Source organism: Emiliania huxleyi (assembly GCF_000372725.1).
Source record: "Emiliania huxleyi CCMP1516 unplaced genomic scaffold EMIHUscaffold_32, whole genome shotgun sequence".
In the NCBI taxonomy this organism is placed as follows: domain Eukaryota; phylum Haptophyta; order Isochrysidales; family Noelaerhabdaceae; genus Emiliania; species Emiliania huxleyi.
Window position 1 is genome coordinate 698,267 of NW_005199601.1, and position 22,222 is coordinate 720,488.

General features: G+C 65.7%; 6 protein-coding genes across 6 annotated transcripts; 4 read left to right on the plus strand and 2 right to left on the minus strand.

Annotated features, from left to right (window-relative positions):
- Window positions 1-1,858: 1,858 nt before the first annotated feature.
- Window positions 1,859-5,044, plus strand: EMIHUDRAFT_101580 (hypothetical protein; the record flags this gene model as incomplete). Its single annotated transcript, XM_005774122.1, has 6 exons — window positions 1,859-2,527; window positions 2,684-3,130; window positions 3,226-3,276; window positions 3,373-3,995; window positions 4,035-4,098; window positions 4,703-5,044. The coding sequence occupies 6 exons, from the start codon at window positions 1,859-1,861 to the stop codon at window positions 5,042-5,044; spliced, it is 2,196 nt and encodes a 731-aa protein (XP_005774179.1).
- A 247-nt stretch (window positions 5,045-5,291) lies between these two features.
- Window positions 5,292-5,763, minus strand: EMIHUDRAFT_354859 (hypothetical protein; the record flags this gene model as incomplete). The annotated part of the gene is given in 2 exon segments (XM_005774123.1): window positions 5,292-5,323; window positions 5,337-5,763. Coding segments are annotated over 2 exon segments (226 nt in total), but the record flags the coding sequence as incomplete, so codon positions are not given.
- A 508-nt stretch (window positions 5,764-6,271) lies between these two features.
- EMIHUDRAFT_207813 (hypothetical protein) lies at window positions 6,272-7,264 on the plus strand (the record flags this gene model as incomplete). Its single annotated transcript, XM_005774124.1, has 1 exon — window positions 6,272-7,264. One exon carries the CDS (start codon window positions 6,272-6,274, stop codon window positions 7,262-7,264), a length of 993 nt encoding a protein of 330 aa, XP_005774181.1.
- A 618-nt stretch (window positions 7,265-7,882) lies between these two features.
- On the minus strand, window positions 7,883-8,515 carry EMIHUDRAFT_45167 (hypothetical protein; the record flags this gene model as incomplete). Its single annotated transcript, XM_005774125.1, has 1 exon — window positions 7,883-8,515. A coding segment is annotated over one exon (633 nt), but the record flags the coding sequence as incomplete, so codon positions are not given.
- Window positions 8,516-15,571: 7,056 nt separating this feature from the next.
- Window positions 15,572-16,629, plus strand: EMIHUDRAFT_207816 (Argonaute-like protein; the record flags this gene model as incomplete). The annotated part of the gene is made up of 3 exons (XM_005774126.1): window positions 15,572-16,182; window positions 16,371-16,504; window positions 16,547-16,629. The coding sequence occupies 3 exons, from the start codon at window positions 15,572-15,574 to the stop codon at window positions 16,627-16,629; spliced, it is 828 nt and encodes a 275-aa protein (XP_005774183.1).
- Window positions 16,630-18,077: 1,448 nt separating this feature from the next.
- Window positions 18,078-19,378, plus strand: EMIHUDRAFT_435697 (Hypothetical protein; the record flags this gene model as incomplete). Its single annotated transcript, XM_005774127.1, has 3 exons — window positions 18,078-18,459; window positions 18,575-18,900; window positions 18,979-19,378. A coding segment is annotated over one exon (333 nt), but the record flags the coding sequence as incomplete, so codon positions are not given.
- Between the last annotated feature and the right edge of the window lie 2,844 nt (window positions 19,379-22,222).

A 22,222-nucleotide genomic window follows, 5' to 3' on the forward strand; every position in this document is an offset into this window, starting at 1 on the left:
GCGCCGCGGGCATCTCGCGCGTCTTTCACGCCTCGCTCGCAGAGGAGGGCATCCGCAAGTGGGCGAGAGAGCGCGGCTACGAGCTTCCGGCGCAGCCAGAGGGCGAGGGCTGCGCCGTGCGGTGGCTGTGCTTTGCGGCGCTGCTGCGCGAGGCCAACCCGCCGGCGAGGGCGGCGGCAGGCGAACGGCATAGCCTCTTCATCGACGGCGAGGGGCGGCTATCGTCGTGCGGCTCGGCTGAGAACTGGCAACGAGGCCTCCTCGGCCACGGCGAGGGCGTGACGCGGCTCAACACGCCGACCCGCCTCCCCTCTTTGCTGGGTGGCGAGCGCGCCGTGAGCGTGTCGGCTCGAGGTCTGCACAGCCTCGCCCTCACCACTGATGGCTCTGTCTGGAGCTGGGGCTGTGGAGACATCTCGGGCCACGGCGACCACCAGCGCCGGCCGCAGCCGAAGAAGATCGAGGCACTTGCTGGTCAGCGCGGCGTCGCTGTGTCGGCTGGAAGCAGCCACAGCCTCGCCCTCACCGCCGACAGAGCCGTCTGGAGCTGGGGCTGGGGAGACGTCGGCCAGCTGGGCCACGGCGACGAGCAGATCCAGTGGCAGCCTAAGAAGATCGAGGCCTTTGCTGGCCAGCGCGTCGTCGCTGTATCGGCAGGGAAAGAGCACAGCCTCGCCCTCACCGCCGACGGCGCCGTCTGGAGCTGGGGCTGGGGAGGCTTTGGCCCGTTGGGCCACGGCGACGAGCAGAACCAGCTGCTGCCCAAGAAGGTCGAGGCGTTGGCTGACCAGCGCGTCGTCGCTGTGTCTGCTGGACCCTACCACAGCCTCGCCCTCGCCGCCGATGGCGCCGTCTGGAGCTGGGGCTGGGGAGACGTCGGCCAGCTGGGCCACGGCGACGAGCAGAACCAGCTGCTGCCCAAGAAGGTCGAGGCCTTCACTGGGCACCGCGTCGTCGCTGTGTCGGCTGGATGGTACCACAGCATCGCCCTCATTGCCGACGGAGCCGTCTGGAGCTGGGGCTATGGAGGCGACGGCCGATTAGGCCACGGCGACAATCAGCACCAGCAGCTGCTGCCCAAGAAGGTCGAGGCTTTGGCTGACCAGCGCGTCGTCGCTGTGTCGGCGGGAAATGAGCAAAGTATCGCCATCACCGCCGACGGCGCCGTCTTCACCTGGGGCGAGGGCCGCCGCGGCTGCCTAGGCCACGGAGAGGACGTATCGAACCAGCTGCTGCCCAAGAAGATCGAGGCGTGGGTAAGGGAATGAGGTAACGTTTGTGCCTGTGGCATTCTCTCGTTCACTACCCGGGTAGTCCCTTCGAGATGTCCCTTCGAGATGGGGGGGGGGGCGGCCCCGCCGCGCCCCCGGCCACCATGGAGCATGGTCCATGGACCATGCTCCATGCATGCATGCACCAAACCGGCGAACGAACGAAGAAGTCTTGTCGTTCGGCCGAATGCTGTGTGCTCGTGGTCAAACGTAAAGCCGTCGCCGGCGCACAGGCGCTCTACGTCTACGTACTACGAACTACGTGCCAACCAGCAGGCCCGCCGAGACGCGGCTCCACGAACTCGGTCGAGCTGCGATTGACGCGGGAGAGGGGTTGATTGACAGAGGTATGTGTGTATGTAGGAAGGTGAAGAATCACTCCCTTTGTTGCCACTCATAAAATCGTTGGGTCGCTTCAGTTCACGAAGTCCCCGCGTGGGCCGACCCTCTGAGTTTATGAGAAGAGAACAAAGGGAGTGGTGAAGAGTAGTCAGGCGGCAGAGGGGTTCCGCGGGTCTCTCAAAACAAAAAAACGCCGAAACGCGCACCGCGCACCTATTGCAACCTCGCGCGCAACGGCCGCCCGCATGCCCCTATCTGGCCGCTCCACGCCGACTGCGGACGGCTCCGCCCGCACTTCGAGTGCATCCTCCGCCGTCCGCGTGACGGTCCGCGTGCGGCCGCCGCCCGAGGGCGCACGCGGCGTCGCCGAGGCGGTGGACGTCTCATCAGACAGCGGCACACTCACGCTCGACCACGGGGACGGACGGCCGCCGCGTGCAATGCGGTTCGACTCGGTGCACGGGCGCGAGACGACGCAGCGGGAGTTCTTCGAGCGCTGCGGCCTGTGCGACCAGATCGACGCCGCGCTCGACGGCTACTCCGCCACAGTCTTTGCGTTTGGCCAGACCGGAAGCGGCAAGACCTACACGATGGCAGGCAAGGCGGCGGAGGCGCCTCGCGGCGTCCGCGGTGGCGCCGGCCCTGTGGGCGGCGAGGCGAGCCGGCAGGACGGACTGATGCAGCGCGCGGCGAGGCGGTTATATGCCCAGATTGGCGAGCGCGAGGCGCAGGGGCAACGCTTCACGGTGCGCGCCACCTTTCTCGAAATCTACAACGAGCAGGTGCACGATCTGGTGGAGCCGGCTTCGGGCGCCCTCGGCGTGCGTGGCTCGACTTCGCAAGGCTTCTACGTGGAGGACCTCTCCGTCGTCCAGTGCCGCGGGCTGCACGACCTCGAGTATGTCATCTCACAGGTGACTGCTTGCCGAGAGATGTGCTCCCAGACACTTCCAACACCTGCGCTCGACATGTCCAAGACACCTGCTAGACGGCTCTCCAGACACTCACGAGGCGCCCCATCTCTGGACCACATCACTGCCTGATGGTGGATTTTGCCGCCGCCCTCGCAGGGGCTCGCCCACCGCCACTCGCGCCACCACCTGCTCAACCAGCACTCGTCCCGCTCGCACGCGGTGCTCTCCGTCTACCTCGACGTGGCCGACTCGGCCGAGGCGCCGCCCGGCCGGTACGGCCGCCTCTCGCTCCTCGACCTCGCCGGCTCGGAGAACGTCCGCGCGTCGCAGTCGAGCGGCGGCGGCCTCAAGGAGGCGGGCGCCATCAACCGCTCGCTCTTCGCGCTCGCCCAGGTCATCAAGTCGCTCTCGCTCGGCCCGGGCCGTGGCCCGCCGCACGTGCCGTACCGCGACTCTGTCCTCACCAAGCTGCTCGCCGACTCGCTCGGCGGCAGCGCGCACACCCTCATGATCGCCACCGTCTCACCGCTCGCCGCGTACCTCGACGAGACTGTCAGAACGCTGCACTACGCGTGCTCGGCCGGCGCGAGCCACAGCCGGCCGGTGGTCGAGAGCGCGAAATAGGGCGACCCCATGCGCGTCGTGTGCATCTCATAGGAGCGATCCGCAACCGGCCCGTGGTCAAGCTCGACCCGCAGCAGCAGCTCATCGCGAAGCTCAAGGCGGAGGTGCTCGAGCTCAAGCAGCAGGTGCCGGCTCTCACGCATCACCCTCGAGAGATAACCTGAGCTCACCAAGGGCACCCGAAAGAGCCGAAGATGCGACCCCTGATGCGACTTCCACAGGTTGAATTCCTCACGCACAAGCTCACCCACGCCAACACGCGCCTCGCCTCGCGCGCCACCGACGGCGACGAGCAGCATGCCTCGTCTTTGCAGCACGCTGTGGCCGAGCCAAGGGCGCACCACTTCGAAGCGTGGACACCCTGCACCGATGAGGCGCCCCGGCGGGGGTTCGGCGAAAGGACTCCGGACTCCTCTCCGCGGCAGTACCACCCGACCCCCGTCAAGCCGAGGGGCGAGGGCGAGAGGGGCGAGGGAGAAAGGGGCGAGCGCGGCGGCGAGAGGCACGAGCCGGAGCCGCTGCGCGAGCGGGAGGTCAGCGACGAGCTCCCTTCGCGCGCTTGGCCGCCCAGCTGGGGGGGCGTGCCCGCCCCGGCGGAGCCTCCGTCGAGCCTCGCCAATTCGTCCCTCTCACCCGACTCGGCTGCCGCCGCGTCCTTTCGCGCGCCGGTGGCCTTCTGCGACTTGTCCAACCAAGCGTGGGGCGCCCCGGCGGCGCAACCGCCTGCACCCGCGCGGCCTCATACGGCCCACGCCTCTGGCGGCAGCTACGCTTCTGAGCGCGGGCTGATTGGCAATGGGCATGGGCACGAGGCGGCGCGCCAGCTCTACGCGGCACTCGCAAGGTGTGGGCGAGATCCGACTAAGATCTTGACGGCCCATAGGCGCGCCAACTCGATGCGGTGCTCGCGCGCCTCGCGGCCGCCGATGCCGCGAGCGGCGTGCACGGTGGCACGCCTCTGCGCACGGCAGCGGCGCGGCCGCCGCACTCGCGTGTCAAGCAGCCGCGAGCGTCGCGTTCGCCCGCTGCCGGACTCGACCCCGACCTCGAGCGGTGGGTGCGCGACCTGCAACTCACAGCTGGCCATGGCGCCACTGCCTCCGCCGCCGCCGCCGCCGCCACCGCCACCGCCACCAGCCTCCTCGACGGCGGCGGCGTTGTCAGCAGCCCCTTGGGCGCGAGACATGCCCTCTCTGAAGAAGACAAGACGGCCTTCGCATGACCAAGACGCTCGAGACGCGTCCATAGGCGCGAGCCCCGCCTCTCTGAAGGAGAATGCGAGCACGGCGCCGCTCGCGACGCCCAACGGCACGGCGCACCAGCGCCGCTCCCACTGCAAGCGCACGCGTCCCGACACGTCCACGTCACATCCTCAGGCGTGATGCATCTCCGCAGTGGGGCGAGCGGCGCTCTGTCTGCGGGCGCCAAGACGGCGGCGCCGACCGCGGCTCGACGCTCTGAGCGCGAGCTTGTCCTCGAGAAGGTGGCCTTCTGGGGAGTTTCCTCCTCACTGCGACCCATAGCCCACCCCCGTGGAACCCCACCCGACAGGAGCTGCGGCAGCTGACGAGTTTCTCCCTGACCAAGCCCGGCCCGCCCCCCTCCTTCTCGGCGCGCGAGCCGAGCCCGCGCCCGCTCGCATGGACCAACGGGGGGGTTGGCGCTGCGGGGTCTGCAGATGAGCGGGTGCTCCGCATCGAGCAGCCTCCCGGCCACGGGCGGGATGCGCGGCGGGCGCGGTCTCCGGACTATGCGCCCGAGCCGCCCAGCGCCGTCGCAGAGGCTCCGCCGCCAACCGCCGGCGGTGGGGGGGGCGGCATCATCCGGCGCAGCGCACGCGAGCTCGAGCTCGAGCGCACCTTGAGAGAGCTGACGAAATTCTCGGTGCTGTGATTCGGTGCCCTTGTGTGTGTAGTTTATCTCCCCGCACTTGGAGCGCTTGGACTGAAAGTCCGCTTTGTCTTTTTGCCGCCCAGAATTCTTTTGGAGTGACATCAAGGACGCGGTGTAAATTCTTTTCGAGCCCTGGGGGGGGGGGGGGGGCCCCCTGGCAAATACAAACCACGCCTGCTATTCACAGCACAAGCCCTCGCCGGGGCTCGAGCACGCGCAGCGAAAAGCAGCGAAAAGCAGGCGTGCGGCATGCGGAGCTCCCCACCGGCGGGGGGCTTGAAAACACTGAGCCGAGCGCGCCGGCGGCGGACCGCCGCCGGCGCGCTCGCTTCGGCGGATGGCTGAGCGGCACAGTTTCTGGCCGCCCGGCCTGCGAGCAGTCGCCGCGAGACGATCAAAGGCGCTCAATTCAAGCGCGCCGCCATGCCAGATCTCGCCCCACGCCCCGGCCAGACCGGGCAGTGCGTGCAGGAATGATGCAGGCATGATGGGTGGGTGTGGTGAGCACGCCAGCGGCACCGCTGCGCACTCTCAGGGTCGCAGCCGCCTATCTCGTGAGGGGCGTGGCTCGGGGCGGGTGCGAGAGAGTCGAGGAGCGCGGCGCGCGTGCGCGCGCGTGGTAAAGTCGGTTTATATTTCATCACTGGTATAAAAGAGACCCAAAACGGCACTCGCACCGCGCCCGCGCGCGCTCGTATCACCTCAACACTCACACAGCACGCTTGAACGAAGCCCCCGAGGGGCGAGCCGGACCGGCTGTGGAGCTACTTGGAGGAGACGGTTCTCTTCGCAGATCCATGAGGAGCTGTGAGGAGGCACATTTCCGGCTGGTTTCGGCGGCAGAGTGTGATAGACTCACGTGGAACCGCCGGCGGGGCGAGAGCCAGCAGCGGGCAAACCGCGCCTCCGGTGCTCCGCTGCGATGACGAGCTGGCGCCAGCCACGCGCGGCCTGGCCAGGTCGGCAGGCGAGCAGCAGGCATGCCGAGCGCGTGCGCGCGCGGCTGTCTCGTTGAGGCGGCAGAGCAGGCCGCATGTTGAGCAAAGAGGGCTCCAACACCCATCCTCGCCGAAAGACGGCGATCCAACCCTCCGCTTGTCACACGCCTCCTTTTTCCAGACGGATCTCCCCCTGTGAAAAAGTGAGGCGTGGTCTGTACTCGCCAGGGGGGCGCGCCGGCTCTCCACACTTCGTTCGCAGCTGCGCCTGGTGTCGGTCTCATTTCTTATGGCGGCTCCCGACTGCATGCCGGACGCGCTCTGCGATTTCCTCGAGGAGTTCTGCATGCCTGGACCGTCTGAGGATGGGCTGCCGGATGGACCGCCTTCTTCTGCCGCTTGCCCAGAGCCAGTTGCTACGCCGCACCCGAAGAGGACAGTGGCGTGCGAGGTGGCGTGCGAGGAGTGCAGCGAGGTGGCGTGGGCCGACGCGGCCGCCCTGAGCTTGCAGGAGAACGGCTTTGTCGTCCTCCGAGCCTCGACGGCGGAGCCGCTCATCGATGCGGCGACGTGCGAGGAGTGCCGCCGAATCGCCGCGGCGCAGCTGGCGCGACTCTTCGCGCTCTTGCGAGGTCGCGGCGTCGATCCGAGGAGGGACCGCTTCACCTTTGGCGAGGTGTGCGCCCGGACAGCCGGCGGCCGCCGGCCGGACATGCGCCTACCGATGGAGGGCAGCGAGGCGGAGGCGTGGTCGCCGCTCCTGCGCGCAGTCGACCGCTGGGTGCGTCCCGTCCTCGAGAGGTCGCAGCTCGCCGAGGACGGCCCGAGCGGCGTGCGCGTCGACGGCGCCGGGTGCGTCACCGCGCTGCCCGGCGCGCCAGAGCAGCACCTCCACCCCGACGGCACCGCACGCGGGCTGGTCAACTGCTTCGCGCCGCTCGTGCGGGTGGACGCCGCCAACGGGCCGACCGAGCTGGCGGCCGGCTCCCACCACGCGGGCGCTTGCGAGGAGCAGCTCGCGGAGGATTGCTGCTTTGCGGCGCCGCACCTGCTGCCGGGCGAGCTGCTGCTCTTCGACTACCGCGTGCTACACCGCGGGAGGGCAAACTGCACCGCCGAGCCGAGGCCGGTGGCTTACGTGACCTACTCCACGCGGCGCGCCGTCAGCGACCAGCACAACTTCCCTGCAGACCGGTGGCTTTTGCCGCCGGCGACCGGCTCAGCGAGCACAACTCTTGGCCACGACGTTACACAGTGTGAGGATATTAGCATATTACGGTAGTGGCACGGACAGGGTGGAGTGACCATCCTCTCAGCGTACCTTCATTTTGAAAAAAGCGAAAATGGGTATATTACCAAAAGCTCACTGTAGGGCGCGTGGGGTAGTGTGTGCGGTGTCGCTGTGCCCCCTGTGCCCTGACACACATACACGTACCGTCCAAACCAGAGAACCGTGCGTTTGGTACGTACATACGTACGGGTACGCTGTGCTGCACTCTCTCCGAAGTTCTCTCCGTAACTGTGTCGTGTTGCCCTTTACCGAGTCGAGATCGCTGAGCTCTCGGTCAACGTTCCTCGTAAGTCTGCCTCCTGCGCGGTCTCTTTCGTCTGCGCGCGCTATCTCCTCTGCCTCTCACTTGTCGACGGTTCCGTCGCCTCCCTGTCGGCGCCTCTCTCGCCGGGCCTTCTTCGCCTCGTCTCGCCTGCGGTGCTTCTCCCGCTTACCCTCCTCTCGCTTCTGATGCCGCTCCTCCTTGTTGCTGCCGGCAGGGCGCTGGCTGCGGCGGCAGTTTGGCGAGCGCGAGATGGCGGCAGTTCCGCCGCTGCTGCCGGCGTAGCACCAGGTTGTGGTTGCGTTCACGGCCACGAGCCTCCAGTCCCCGCGGCTGCGCGAGCCCTCTGGCAGGACGAGCGCCGTGAGCTGGCCTCCGTACACGCACCCCGTGTCGATGCCGGTGGCGAAGGGGTGGAGCTGCAGCCGGCGGCGCGAGTCGTGCCCAAAGATGACGTGCGTCGGCCCGCGCCAGCTCGCCGCCCACGAGACGGCCCCGGCCGTTGGCGAAGGCAGGCCGGCGGCATCGAGGCTCCGCATCGCCGTCAGGTCGGCATGCTGCTGCTGTGCGAGCGGGACGCCCGCGCGCAGCCCTGCGTGCGCGACGATGGCGTTATGCTCCGGCAGCGCCAATCGGTCGGGCCGGCCGCGCAGCCACTCCACCTCGCCGCGCGTCAGCTGCTCGCCCGTCATTCTGTTGCCCTCGCCAGAGCCAGAGCGTTTTCCAGCGGGCACGCCCTGATCTCGCTGTTTCAGCCACGTGAGCAGGTTACGCTCGTGGTTGCCGACGAGTATCTCGCTGCCCGCTGCGGCTGCAGCCACAGTGTTGCGCGCAAGCCGCAGCGACGCAACTGGGTCGGGACCTTTGGAGATCACGTCGCCGACGAAGACGACCCTGTCACTCGGCCCGGGCGAGAGCCGGGCGAGCATCTGCTGCAGCTCTCGGTGGCAGCCATGGACGTCACCGATGACCATCGTCCGCATTTTAAGACGAGAGCTCGGGTGACTCGGGTGAGACTCGCTGACCGACGGGACACAGCAGGGCGCACAGCCAGGGGCGCACGTGCTGCAGAAGAATTTCCCGCAAAAGCTAGGGGTTCGTGGCATGTGTGTGTGTGTGTGGGTGAGAGAGAGAGAGAGAGAGAGCAGAGAGAAAACCGCCAATGGCCGTTATCCGTTAGTGCGGACGTCGCCGCGGCTCGCCTCTGCCGCGGCGGCTGCTGCGCGCACGCGGCGGCGCCGCTCTCTCGCGAGACGGCTGGCGACGCGGCTCGCCGCCGACGTACGGTGCGCTCGTCCGACGGTCCGCAGCGTGGAGTGCGCGGCGCTGAGCGCCGCTCTGCGAGCGCCTCTGCGCCTGCACTGCCTGTCTCTGTTGCTGATGGTGGTGGTGGTGCTGCTGCTGCTGGTGCCGATGCTGCTGCTGGCGCGGCGCGGCTGTGCGACTGGGCTCGACGCGCGCGTCGCGAGCGTCTGACGCGGCGGGCGGCGTCGGGCAGGTGCGCTTCTCTCTCGGGTGGTGGTGGTGGTGCTGCTGCTGCTGCTGGTGGTGCAGATGCTGCTGCTGGTGCGGCGCGGCTCTCCGACGCGACTCGATGCGCGCGTCGCGGCTATCTGACGCGGCGGGCGGCGTCGCGGGCGGCAGCGGTGGTGGCTCGCGGGTGGAGGTGGAGGCTGGAGGCTGTGGTGGACTTTGAGTTTATTTCATGGTCGAGTACGGGGACCGGGGGGTCAACCGGGAGGCAGGGGGCTCAACCAGGCGACGGAGGACCGTGGGCCATCGCGGGGACCAGCCCGTCCGGAGGACGCACTGGGTAGATCCGGATGGTCTTCACGCCGGTGGGAGGCACCGAGGCGTCTGGGACGCTCAGCTCTACCTTAAGCTCCTGAGGGGCGCGTGGTTGTAACCACGTAGTAGGACTACAGCCCACCACAGACACCCTCCCCCACTCCTCACGTGTGTTCACACCCTCACCCTCTCCTCTCTCCTCTCTCTCTCTCTCTCTCTCCTCTCTCTCCTCTTGTCTGTGCTGTCTGCCTGACTCAGGCACTCAATCTGCCGATGCGTGATTGTGTGTGGGCTGCTCCGAGGGGGCCCTCTGTGCGATCCGACGGGTAGGGGGGCTGTGCCCGGGCGGTGTCCGGTGTGGAGTCCCCTTCTGATCCCGCCTGGGATGTTGGGTGTGAGGTTGTGGCGGCTTCGATCCCAAGGGGGGGAGCTGATCCCACTCAATAACCAACTCTCAGGGGCAGTAGGTGGGCGAGCTTCAGGCACGCTCATCTCGATCGTCAAGACGTTGCTACGCGCGGTCTTCCGCGGGGGGAGCTGCGTCGACGGGTGCGGGACCGCGGCGCAGCCAGTGCCGCGGCGAGGCCTCCGGCTGTTTGCGGCGGGCGGGTTGCTGCTCGCTGCGATGGCGAAAAACTCGTCTCGCCACACGCCAAGGGCTTATGCTCTGGCGAGACGTGAGGCGCATGCGCCCAGGAGGGGAGGGGGCATGTGTAAGACACTGCTAGAGATGCCTTTCGGGGCCCAGAGATAAAACTTCTGTGATGCCATGCGTGACCTAGTAGTGTCCCCAGCTATGGGCGTGTCCACGTTGGAGCCAGGTGTGGTGTGGGCGCGAGAATAGCTCCGCCGTTCATGGAGGCAACCGATGCGAGTCGACTGGTGTGTGTCGTCGTGGTTTCGTATCAAGAATTCTCTCTCTCTCTGTGTGTGGGTGGGTGGGAGAGAGATCAACGACATGAGGTGAAGCTATGAGGAGGAGGATCGGGTCTGGATCAGTGATGAGGAGAAAGGTCGGTCGAGTACGAGGTCGAGAGGGATCGTGGTCGAGTACGAGGAGTCGAGGACTGGGGGGGGGAGGGGGTTCAACCTGGCGACGGAGGACAGTGGGCCATCGCGGGAACGGGTGCGTCCGGAGGGCGAACCCGGTAGATCCGGATGGTTTTCACACCGGTGGGAGGCACCGAGGCGTCGTGGGGACGCTCTTCTGTTCGGTCGACGCTGGATCGTCCACTGAGAACCCAGTGGTTGTCACCACTTTGTATGCTTTTAATATTAACCTTGCGAACTCGCCCCCCCCGGCAGGGCTATGCAACCGTGACCAGTGTGTGCTGTCTACGCCTGATCCAGGCGTGAAATCTGCCGATGCGTGATCTGTGTGTGGGCCGCTCTGTGAGGGGTCCAGGCATTGTCCGACGGGTAGGGGGTCTGTGCCCGGGCGGTGTCCGGTGCGGAGTCTCTCTCTGATCCCGCCTGTGATGTTGGGTGCGAGGTCGTGGAAGCTTCGATCCCAAGGGGAGGAGCCGATCCCACTCGTAACCAACTCTCAGGGGCAGTAGGTGGGCGAGCCTCAGGCGCCGAGGCGCGCTCATCTCGATCGACAAGGCGTGGCTACGCGCGGCCTTCCGCGGGGGGAGCTTCGTCGACGGGTGCGGGACCGTGGCGCAGACAGCGCTGCGGCGATGCCTCCGGCTGGTGCGGCGAGTGGCTTGCTGCTCGCTGCGATGGCGAAAAACTCGTCTCGTCGCACACCAAGGGCTTATGCTCTGGCGAGACGTGAGGCGCATGCGCCCAGGAGGGGAGGGCGCATGCGTAACGACGCTGCTAGAGATGCCTTTCGGGGCCCAGAGATAAAACTTCTGATGCCATGCGTGACCTAGTAGTGTCCCCAGCTATGGGCGTGTCCACGTTGGAGCCAGGTGTGGTGTGGACGCGAGAATAGCTCCGCCGTTCATGGAGGCAACCGATGCGAGTCGACTGGTGTGTGTCGTCGTGGTTTCGTATCAAGAATACTCACTCACTCACTCACACGTGATGCATGCGCACATGCTACATGCTACATGCACATGCACACACGTACATGCACATGTGCATGTTTGGCTTGTTGGGCCCAAAAGGGCCTCGCAATAGGGTCGTCGCCTAGGTTATTGTTCAGTTAGTTTGTACACCGATGCCGAGCAAAACTTCGGTTGCTGAAAGCCAGCTTGCCCAGCAGCGTCGACTCGGTGGCACGCATGCTCTCGACGCGACTCGTCAACTCAACTCGCCGTCGGGGGTGAGAGAAATCGCTTGGCCTTTATACGTTTTTCTCGCCCAGTACTATCTATATTCTTTTTCCGTATTCTTTCCGTATTCTTGTCCCAAACAGGGTCTATATTCTCGAATATGCCAAGAATACAGCTCCAAATCGGGCCTATATTCTCAAATATTCTTTATATTCCCGCTGAAAATCGCTCACCGACAACGATTTGAGATTTGGCCAGCAGTGCCCGCCAGCGCCGCAGCGCCACAAGCGAGAAGCGTGTCAGGTGCGAGCGGCTTCTTGCCACTGTCGGATCATCCGGCGGTGTGTGTGATTTGGGATGAGCCGAGTGAATTCGAGCTCCTCGCCCGTAAGAGGGCTGGTCGACTTGGTCGCGAGCCAGCGCTCGATCGCCGTCCGCTCGTATGAGTGCCCATCCGCCGCCATCACCGGGTCGACCATCACCTCGGTTGTGATCGGGCAAATGAAGTCGTCCGGCGGCTCCTCCTCTTCCACCGAAGGCGGCCTCCCTGCAGCCAAAGACGTTGACACTTGCTCGTCGGGCGCCCGCCTCTCCTCCTCCAACCTCGCGCTCTCCTCGAGCGCCGCCGCCAACTCCGCCTCCTCCGCCGCCGCCAGCGCTGCCTCATCCTCGGGCTCCCGCGACGGCCCAGCGCCGCCCCCGCCGCCCTTCCCCTTCTTCTTCTTCTTCCCCTTCTTGCTCTCCTTCGCGCGCTCCCCCGCCTCCTTCTCCTTCTCCTCCTCCGCCAGCAGCGCCTCGGCATGCCGCGCCGCCTCCGCCTCTGCCGCCGCTCTCTCCGCCTCCCTCGCCTCCGCCTCCCACGCCGCCTTCTCAGCCGCCGCCTCCGCCGCCGCGAGGGCGCGCAAGCACTCGGCGTGGCCCTTCTCCTTGGCCGCCTGCAGCGCTGTCTTGCCGTCAACATTGCGCGCCGCAGCAGCTGCGCCCGCCCGCAGCAAGCGCCGCACGACGGCGGAGTGGCCTTCGTTGGCGGCGCGCATCAGCGCGGTGACGCCTTTCCTGCTCTGCAAGTTGACCTCCGCGCCGTGCCGGATCAGCAACTCGACCACCCGCTCGTGGCCGCTGCGGGCGGCGACCATCAGCAGCGTGATGCCACTCACCTCGCCTCTCTCGTACGTCGCGTCGGCCCGCCCGCCGCCCTCAAGCCACGCCAGCACCGCCTCCTCCTCGCCTCGCTCAGCCGCTGCCACGACCTCGTCGGGGGCTGCCAGGACAGAAGCGCCGCCGGAGGAAGCGCCGCCTGCGCCTCTGCCGCCGACTGCCCTCGCCGTGGGCCGTCCCGCCACGACCGACTCCTTGACGTGCTGCCGGAACGCCTCGACGCACTCGGCGTTGCCCTTCTCCTTGGCCAGCTGCAGCGCCGTCTTGCCGCGCACACTGCGCGCCGTCGAATCTGCACCCGCCCGCAGCAAGCGCCGCACGACGGCGGGGTGGTTGAAGAGGGCGGCGTGCATCAGCGCGGTGACGCCTTTGCTGTCCTGCAGGTTGATCTCAGCGCCGTGCCGCAGCAGCAGCTCGACCACCCGCTCGTGGCCGTAGCTGGCGGCGTGCATCAGCGCGGTGAAGCCGCCACTGTTCTGCAGGTTGACGTCAGCGCCGCGCCGTATCAGCAAGTCGACCATCCGCTCGTGGCCTGCGCCGGCGGCGCCCATCAGCAGCGTGATGCCGCTCACGCCGCTTCTCTCGTACGTCGCGTTGACCCGCCCACCACTGTCGAGCCACGCCAGCACCGCCTCCTCCTCGCCACGCTCCGCCGCTACCACGATCGCATCGGGGGCTGCCACGCCACCGCTCGGCGCCCGCCCCGCCGCCACCGCTGGAGATGGCGTCTTCGCGACTCTCGATCCAGCCGAGGAAGCGCCGCCGGAGGAAGCGCCGCCTGCGCCTGCACCGCCGGCTGCCGTCGCCGCGGGCCGTCCCGCCACGACCGACTCCTTGACGTGCTGCCGGAACGCCTCGACGCACTCGGCGTAGCCCTCCTCCTTGGCCAGCTGCAGCGCCGTGCTGCCGCGCTCACTGCGCGCCGCAGTGTCTGCGCCCGCCCGCAGCAAGCGCCGCACGACAGCGGGGTGGCCGAAGAAAGCGGCGGTCATCAGCGCGGTGCCGCCTCTGCTGTCCTGCAGGTTGACCTCTGCGCCGTGCCGTATCAGCAAGTCGACCAGCCGCTCGTGGCCTTCCTGGGCGGCGGCCGTCAGCGCGGCGCCACCGAAGCTGTTCTGCAGGTTGACCTTCGCCCCGTGCCGTATCAGCAGCTCGACCACCCGCTGGTGGCCGTTGGCGGCGGCGACCATCAGCAGCGTGAGGCCGCTCACGCCGCCTCTCTCGTACGTCGCGCCGGCCCGCCCACCACTGTCGAGCCACGCCAGCACCGCCTCCTCCTCGCCTCGCTGAGCCGCTGCGATGACCTCATCGGAGACTGCCGCGGCACCGCTCGACGCTCGCTCCGCCGCCGCCGGCGACAGATTACCCGGCCGCACCCGCACGCTCTCGCCGCCGCCCTCGAGCGCCACAGCGTACCGCCCGCCCTCGAAGCTCTGCGCCACGCCCCGCTGCCCGTTCAGCTCGGGGCGGGCCGAGAGCCCGCCGAGCTCGACTCGCTGGCCGAGCAGCGGCGCGTCGGCAGGCGACGTGCCACCTGCTTCGTGCAGCATATAATATGTATGTGTACTAGTGTTGAAAATCGTGCACGGTGCTGCTCAAACGACACATGCGCTGCTCCCCAGTCACGCTCGAGCGTGAAATCATTCGTCACCTGCCCCGGTCCTCACTGGCTTGCCGGGGTCATGGGCCCCCCCCCTCTAGCGCCGCCGGAGGCGGCGTAGCTTCCGAGAAGCTCGGTCAGACACACGGGGGAGAGACGGACACCACATCATTACGAATGACGCAAAAATACGTCACGGAGAGCGTGTAGAATGGCTAATTTCGCCGAGAGCGCGCCGCGGGCGCACCTGGTATACGGCCCCGGAATGAGTCACTGATTAAAGTTGGGCGCCTTTGGTCGAGGCTTCCCCGGTCCTCACTGGCTTGCCGGGGTCATGGGCCCCCCCCCTCTAGCGCCGCCGGAGGCGGCGTAGCTTCCGAGAAGCTCGGTCAGACACACGGGGGAGAGACGGACACCACATCATTACGAATGACGCAAAAATACGTCACGGAGAGCGTGTAGAATGGCTAATTTCGCCGAGAGCGCGCCGCGGGCGCACCTGGTATACGGCCCCCATTTTCCTCCCCTGGGCCCCCCGTCCGGGACCGCTCCGGGACGCACGCCGGCGAAGGCGCGAAGCACCATCCGGGAGGCGGTAAGCCGTCGTCGCCCGGCGCTGCATGCAGCACCGTGGCGATGGCGCTAAGAGGTTCCTCTTTTCCGCGCCCCCCCCCGCAAGGCGCGCGATACACACCATCAAGCTGCTGCACGGCCCCGGCATCGCCTCCCCTGGCTTAGGCCTTAGCTAGACTGAGAGATATTGTGCACAAGGTTGGTCTCTACAATATATAAACTGACACTTTACCTCCAAGAGCTCGTCCCTCCTCCACGGCCATCCTCGGCCTCCTTCCTGAGTGTAGAGTGTGAGTGAGGGCCCCCGGCCGCGGCGCGGTGCGGCGGAGTCACAAATCCGACGGCAGAGCACCGGGACGCGGTCGGGCGATCTGAGGCCCAAGTAGGCGTATGCATTGCCCATCAGGGCTAGCACCTGGACCCATCAACAGGCGCTGCGGCGCCTGGGGACGAGGTGTTGTTCACACCTGAGGTAATGAAGTGGCATCCATGTCATCAACAAAGCCATGTCCATGAGTGCACTGCTGCGGGAGCCCGCCGTTCTGCGCGCATCCCGCGCACTGCCCGAAACTTCTGGCAGCAGCGGCGGTGCCGGAAGCGACGGTGCCGGCAGCGCCGGCAATTGCGGCGCGAGCAGCGGCGGCGCGAGCAATATTTGTGACGGTTGCGCCTACAGCCTGTTCCTCTTCATGATGCATGACGACGTCATGCTCTTGGTTCTGGAGCAGCTTCGTCTGTCCCGCGACGTGCCATCCCTTCTCTCTTGCCTGGCGTGCTCGCGCCTGCTCGCGTGCCTCACCCGGCAGGTCCTCCGCCAACACTTCCCGCTCTTCGAGCTGCTGCCCGAGCTGCTCGCCCTCCCCGCGCACCTGCAGTCGCACGTGAGCGAGCGGTGCAAGGTGCACCTCTCCGCCGGACGCCTCCCGGGCGGCCTTCTGCGCGACGGCTTGTACGCCGCCGTCCAGCGGCTGCTGCAGGGCGAGCTGCCGCCCGACGTGGAGTGGCTGGTCGTGCAGCAGTGGAGCAGCACGCTCGAGCAGGAGCTGCACGCGACGGCAGAGGCGCACCGCCGCTGGCGCATCGGGTACGTGGGCATGCCCCCCGGACGCTACTACCGCCTCGGCGGGCTCGACGACAAGGGCGCGTCGGAGCACTGGTTCCGCTTCCGAGGGGAGGAGGCGTCGGTGGCAGACTTCTTTGCAGAGAAGAGGCAGCAGCCGCTCCGGCGGCCGCAGCTGCCCTGCATCCTCGCGGGGCCCCGCTCGAACCCGGGCCTCATCCGCCTCCCGCTCGAGCTGCTCCGGTGCGAGAAGCCCTCACGCACACCCACCACACTGACACACACGCACGCACGCACGCACGCACCCCCCCCCCCCCACACACACACACCTCACCCACGCGCACTGGGCCTTGCACTGTTAATGACGTGGGGCTCACGCCGCGCCGGCGGTCGCGAAGGCCTCCTCACACACCGCCCTCTCGGATCGGCAGGTTCGAGGAGCCGCATGACGCGGCCGCCCGCCCGCCGCAGCCTGACGAGGTCGCGGCGATGCCGCCCGCCCTCCGCGGGCTGGTCGAGTACATCTGCCGAGGCGCGGAGCGAGAGCGCGACACGCCGGACGCGGGTGGGTGTCCGCTCACTCGGCGCGGTCGTGATTCCGAACTAGGCGCGGAAACCAAGAGCGAGCCGGCTGCTTCGGTCTGGCCCGACGGGCCATACAGCGCGGACGGGCTCTACTTCTTGTGCTGACGCCCATGTGCCATGACAGCCATCTTTCTCCGCTCGAGAAGTGATGCCCTAGACACCTGAGAAGTGATGGCCTCACGGCGGTATGCGAGATCGTAGTCCCCTGCTAGAGCTCAATGAGCGACAAAATCACACCGTCTGTGTGCAACCATGTACCATGCCTATGACTGCTATGAAGTTGGTGTTCCGCAAACCTCGATCTACGTAATTCTTCCACTCCAACGCGTCTACCACGCCGGCTCCTACCCGGATACGGGGTCTGTTGCCACTGCGGACTCGCGCCATAGAACCTGACGGCGTGAGGGGGGGGTCGGGGTAGGGGGTGCGCAGCGCCCCAAAATCCAGCGCTGTGGGATTTCGCGCAATCGCTTGACTCTGAAAAGCTCGCATATCCCTGCGGTGAGCGCTGTGGTCGCCGCAGACTGGCTCCGACTTGACGGCGGCATGGAGACGTGATGCCTCCATGCCGCCGTCGAGTCAAAATCGACATGCGAGTCGATCTTTGGCCCGCCAGAGGGATATGCGGCGTTCGGGCGACAAATAGCGCTGCGACCGCGAAGTGGCGGTGGACATGCTCCCACGGTGCCGACGCGGCGCCGGAGTGGCCGGCGCTGCTCGCCGCGACCACGACGGCTACTCTGATGCTCCGGGCCGACCCGTCCTACCCGACGGTGGCACTCTTCCACGTCGCGTCTCGCTCACGCTGAGAAAAAATCTGAAACGGCGTGCAGCAGAGTCACCGACGAGTCGGTCCGCGTGACTCCTCGTGTCCCGTACCGTTCTCACACATCCATAAACTCACTTTGGCCCCACTGAAGCGATGCCTGAATCCTGAATCCTCAGATTTTAGATTAGGACGCTGCGCAATGACTAGTCGGGGGAGTAGAGACAGTAGAGGATGTACAAGAGTGTAGAGCGCTATAGAGCTGAAGAGCGGTGGAGCGCTGTAGAGCTGTAGAGCTCTACATCCGGCGCGGGACAGAGCGATGCAGATGTAGAGCGATGTAGAGGCGCTCTACAACGTGAAATCTCTACAACAAACTCTCGGCGCCAATCGGTTTTGTCGTCAGCAGAGGGGCTCGCAGTCAGAAGCTCTGGAGGCTTGTCGGAGACGAGGCTGAGCCCTCGTATCTTGCTCACCAGCGTGTCGCACTCGGAGCGGGCCGGGCTAGTCTCGAGGGCCACTCCATTTGTAAAATTCCACTCTATTTGTAAGGATGCCATCCTATCCCATACACAGGAAGAAGACTAAAAATCTCTCTCTACACAGGATGGCCAGGTAGAGGTAGGGCTGGGAGAAACCTGTTGAAAGGAACTCGGGGGCACAGGGCGAGGCACAAATCTGAGCACCCGTGATGGTGCGGGGTGGAAAGAAATCCTACAGTTGTAAAACCGCTGAAATTCCCCGCCGAAATTGAAAAATCGGCGGCCGCGGCATCGAACTCGCCGACCGAGGACCGAGGAGTCACAACGCCGGGGCCCTCGTCGAACACTCCAGGGCCGATCGCGAGCCTAGTCTCGTTCTTCCCGAGCAGCGGTACGCCAGCGGCAAACCGCGCGCCGCTGCGCATCAGCACAGACCACTCCGCCGAGCAGAGTTCCCGCCTGCTCGCATCTCTGCACTGCGTCTAGAGAGTGCCACTCTGTGTCCGCAGCCGCGAGGGCCACTCGAGCGCTGGCCTGCACCTCCCATCGGGGACGCCACCTTCAACCGCTTCTGGACTCTCTGCAGGAATTCATTCGATCAACATGCTCAAACTCGAGTTCGTGCCGGCCGCCGGTGACAAGCTCGTGCTCAAGCTCTCTCCTCCGCCGCCGCTTGCTGACAAGCAGGTGTGCGTTAATTTGCAGTGGCTGAGGGAGTTGGTATGCACACGCGCACCGCTGCAACGCACGCGACGCTGCGCCTTCGCTGCAAGACTATCCTCTCGCGTTCTGTGGCTGACAGGCGTCTCTGGCGGACAACACGACTGTCATCGACTCTGGTGGCGGAGGCAACGCCGTCGGCATCCCCTCCGAGCCCGTCTCGCTCAAGGATGGCATCGATACCGGCACCGGCGGCACCGGCACCGCCAGCACCGGCACCGGCAACGGCCCGCCCGAGGGCGAGCCCGGCCCGCTCAAGGACGGCATTGACGCGGGCGGCGGCAACGTCGCGGGCGAGTGTTGTCGCCGATAAAGTCCTTCGCGAAGGTCGGAATCGTGCCGGCTGACGACGGCCGCATCACGCTCGTCATCTCCGCGTCGGTGTCGCCTTCGCTCCTCGGAGCCAAGGTGCGCGTGCGCACGCCAGGATCGTGATCATCCCTCTCCCGTCTCCGAAAGCTTGCGCGTACTCTCCCTCGCCCACAGGCGTGCGGCGTCAAGAACGTCAACATCTCCGTGGCAAAGTCTGGCCCGGACGGCGTCCTCAAGAAGGACTCGGCCGCGGAAAAGGCGCCCGACGCGGGCGCGGTCGACTCGGACAAGGCCAAGGCCATGTTTGCCGCCCACGCGCCGAGCCCCGCTGTTTTCTGGTCCACCGGCGCGCCGCGCGCATGCGATTAACAAGTGCTCTCCCCACCAGCTGCACCACAACACCACCTTGTCAGGAAAACAAAGAAAGCCGTCCGGCTCCGCCTGAATTGCCACTCGCCACACGGCAGGTGCGCCAGCTGTCGAACTGACCCGCAGCTCCTCTCAGAGCGGGAACTGTGACAAAAGTTGACTGAGGCGGTTGTCAGGAATCATCATACGGATCACATGGTGGCTCTTTCATGACGGGAGACCGCCCGACCACTCCTGGGGGTGGCACTGCCATCTGCCACCGGTGTCGCTCGACGACCTGTCGACAGCGTGCCGACAGCGACACATACCATGTGGGACGCGTCGATTATCGACCTCTACTGCTTACCCAGCCTTCGAGTGTATCCTGGCTGTGGTCCCACACCCACTGGTGTCCATCTCAGAGACCGCAGGAGCGAGGAGGTCATGAGGGTCGATGGGAGTGCCAACCCCACAACCCAGCCCAGTATGTCGCTGATCTATGTACGTAACGTAAGTGCGCGATTCTACATCAAATTAGTACCCGCAGGCTCCACACCGATCACCGCTCAGCGCTCTACCAACCTGGTTTGTGGAGCTCCCGCAACTGTCCTGACAGTCCTGACAGAGTCCTGACAGAGTCCTGACAGAGTCCTGACAGAGTCCTGACAGAGTCCTGACAGAGTCCTGACAGAGTCCTGGCGGGGTCCTGACGGCGCACGGTCTTCACAGTGCTCACAAGTGCCTCCGAAGAGACTTCCACCTTCCTTCACTGCAACCCTCCTTCCCCTCCCCCCCAGCAGTGAATGATAGACGCCCAGCCCCCCTTTCGACCGTGCGCGCCCTCTGCGGAATCGTCCTGATGGGGCAGTCCTGACGCAAACTTGAGAGTCCTGACAAGCAAACTTGAGAGTCCTGACAGAAACTTGAGAGTCCTGACAGAAACTTAGAGTCCTGACAGACAAAAGAAATCACGCTGGGTCTCGCGCCACTCGGCCGACCATGAAAAGCGCACAAGCAAGAGAGGCGCGGCCATGGTGCAGGCAAGGTTACAGCCGGCAACGTGCATAGGCAGCAAAGCTCGGCCACGACGTCCATGGCCCGCGCGCCCCCGATTTGCCACCGGCAACCTGCAGGCCAGCGCCGAGCAGCGCGGACGGCTGACTGACTGCTGACCGAGGCAGCGCCCACGGCAGCGCCCACGGCAGCGCCCACAGCAGCACCCACGGCAGCACCCACGGCAGCGCACACGGCTTGGCTGGCCATGTCAGCCGCGCAGGGACCCTCCCGCGGGTCCAACCCGAAGCGCTCGACCGCTCGACAGCGCAAGTCGGCTGACGGAGCGAGCCGCATAGCCCTCCAGTGCTCACCGCAGGATCAGGCCTGACCGGCCCACGCTCACGGCCTGGCCTGCCTGTGGACCAGCAAACTCGTTGGGCTGCGTGGCTGGGTCGATACCGTCCCCGTGCGCCCTTTCCCTCAGTGGAGGGCCGTCCCTGCCCTCGGGAGTAACTCGACTGTACACCCCTCCCTACTCTCTAGCTAAGGGCTCTATTCACAGCGGGGACAGTGGTTGTCCTGGCGGAGTCCTGACGGAGTCCTGACAGAGTCCTGACGGAGTCCTGACAGAGTCCTGACAGAGTCCTGACAGAGTCCTGACGGAGTCCTGACAGAGTCCTGACGGCCTATTTTGGAGTTTTTCAACTTTGAGGTATTGTAACTATGTGAAGGCACTATGAATGCATCAGTTCTTTGGGAGAGTGCAATCCATTTAGTTATTACCTCCAACTCAAAAAAAGTCTGGTGGCAAACGGGCAATGGGGTCCCTTATGGTGGCCTCTACGGGTAAGTTGCGGTGGTCGCAGGGCGGGTTTGGGTGGCAGCTTCTCCTAAACTCGCGCCAGGCCATTGGCAGGCCGTCCCCGCCAAGGAGGTGCACTACGTGTGTTACCCCGACCTCTGCGAATCGCACCGATCGCTCGTAGACCTCCCGTGCGTCTTCCTCTCTTTCATTGGTCCACCGGCAGAGTTTGGGTTTCGGTTTCTTGTCTCTGGCCAGTCGCTCCCAGTCCGGGCTGTCGAGTACCGCTGCGCCCCACCAGCCCGACAGGTGTGGGTTGTAGAATAGCGGCTCCATTAACACGCGTCCGATCGACCAAAGCCCCCCCACTCGCACTGTCCTCGGTACGCCCGCCCTCGCCTGTCGGTACGTGACTTCAGGTGTGTGGTCTTTCTGTGCGGCGTCCTCACCATCGTACGGTACCAGTCCTCTCAGAGTGCCATGCGTCTTGAGTGCGATGCGCCAGTAGGCGGGCATCGTCTCGGGGAGATTGAGAAAATCGCACGAGGAGTGGAAGAGCCGTCGCCCCATGCGGAGGTGCCCGTATGCTCGATTGACGTAGGACGCCACTATATTCACGCCTTTGTGTGACGACGGCGTGACCAGGCGGCTCACCTGGCGCTGGTATAAGCTGCGTGTGAATATCTCGATGTCCCGGCAGTGTTGTCCGCCCTCGGGTCGCTCTTGGATGAGCGTCTCGCGTTTTACCGCGTGTCGGCGTGTCTGGTGCAGGCCCTCCGCGTTTGCCGGCGCCTCAAAGAAATTCCACGCGTACCGCTGCCATTTCTCGAGCATTTGGGGTAGGTTGGGCGGCGTCTGCGACTGCACCAGGTACCACGCACAGGATTGCACGTGATTCTTGATGACTATATTTCGGCCCCGTCTTGAGCGAGGCATGCCTCGTCCCACCCATCGCTCATACCGCTTCTCCATCTTTGCCGTCACAGTCTCCTCCCACTTGCGGGCTATCCTCTCTGGGGCGCCGAGGAAAATGCCGAGATATCGGATGAGCGGGCTCGTTGTGTTGATGTCGCGCCCCTCCTCCCACCCCTGCGGCAGGTCGGTCGAGTCACGGAGCGACCCGACCCTCATGCCAAAAGTCTTTGACCATGAGTTCAGCGCGCCCGACCCATCCTCGTAGATATTTAGCAGTCGTTTGAATTCATTGAGCTGGCCGGTGTTTCGTAGGAATATTTTACAACAAGAGAGAGACGTCTCAACTTCGCAGCCTTA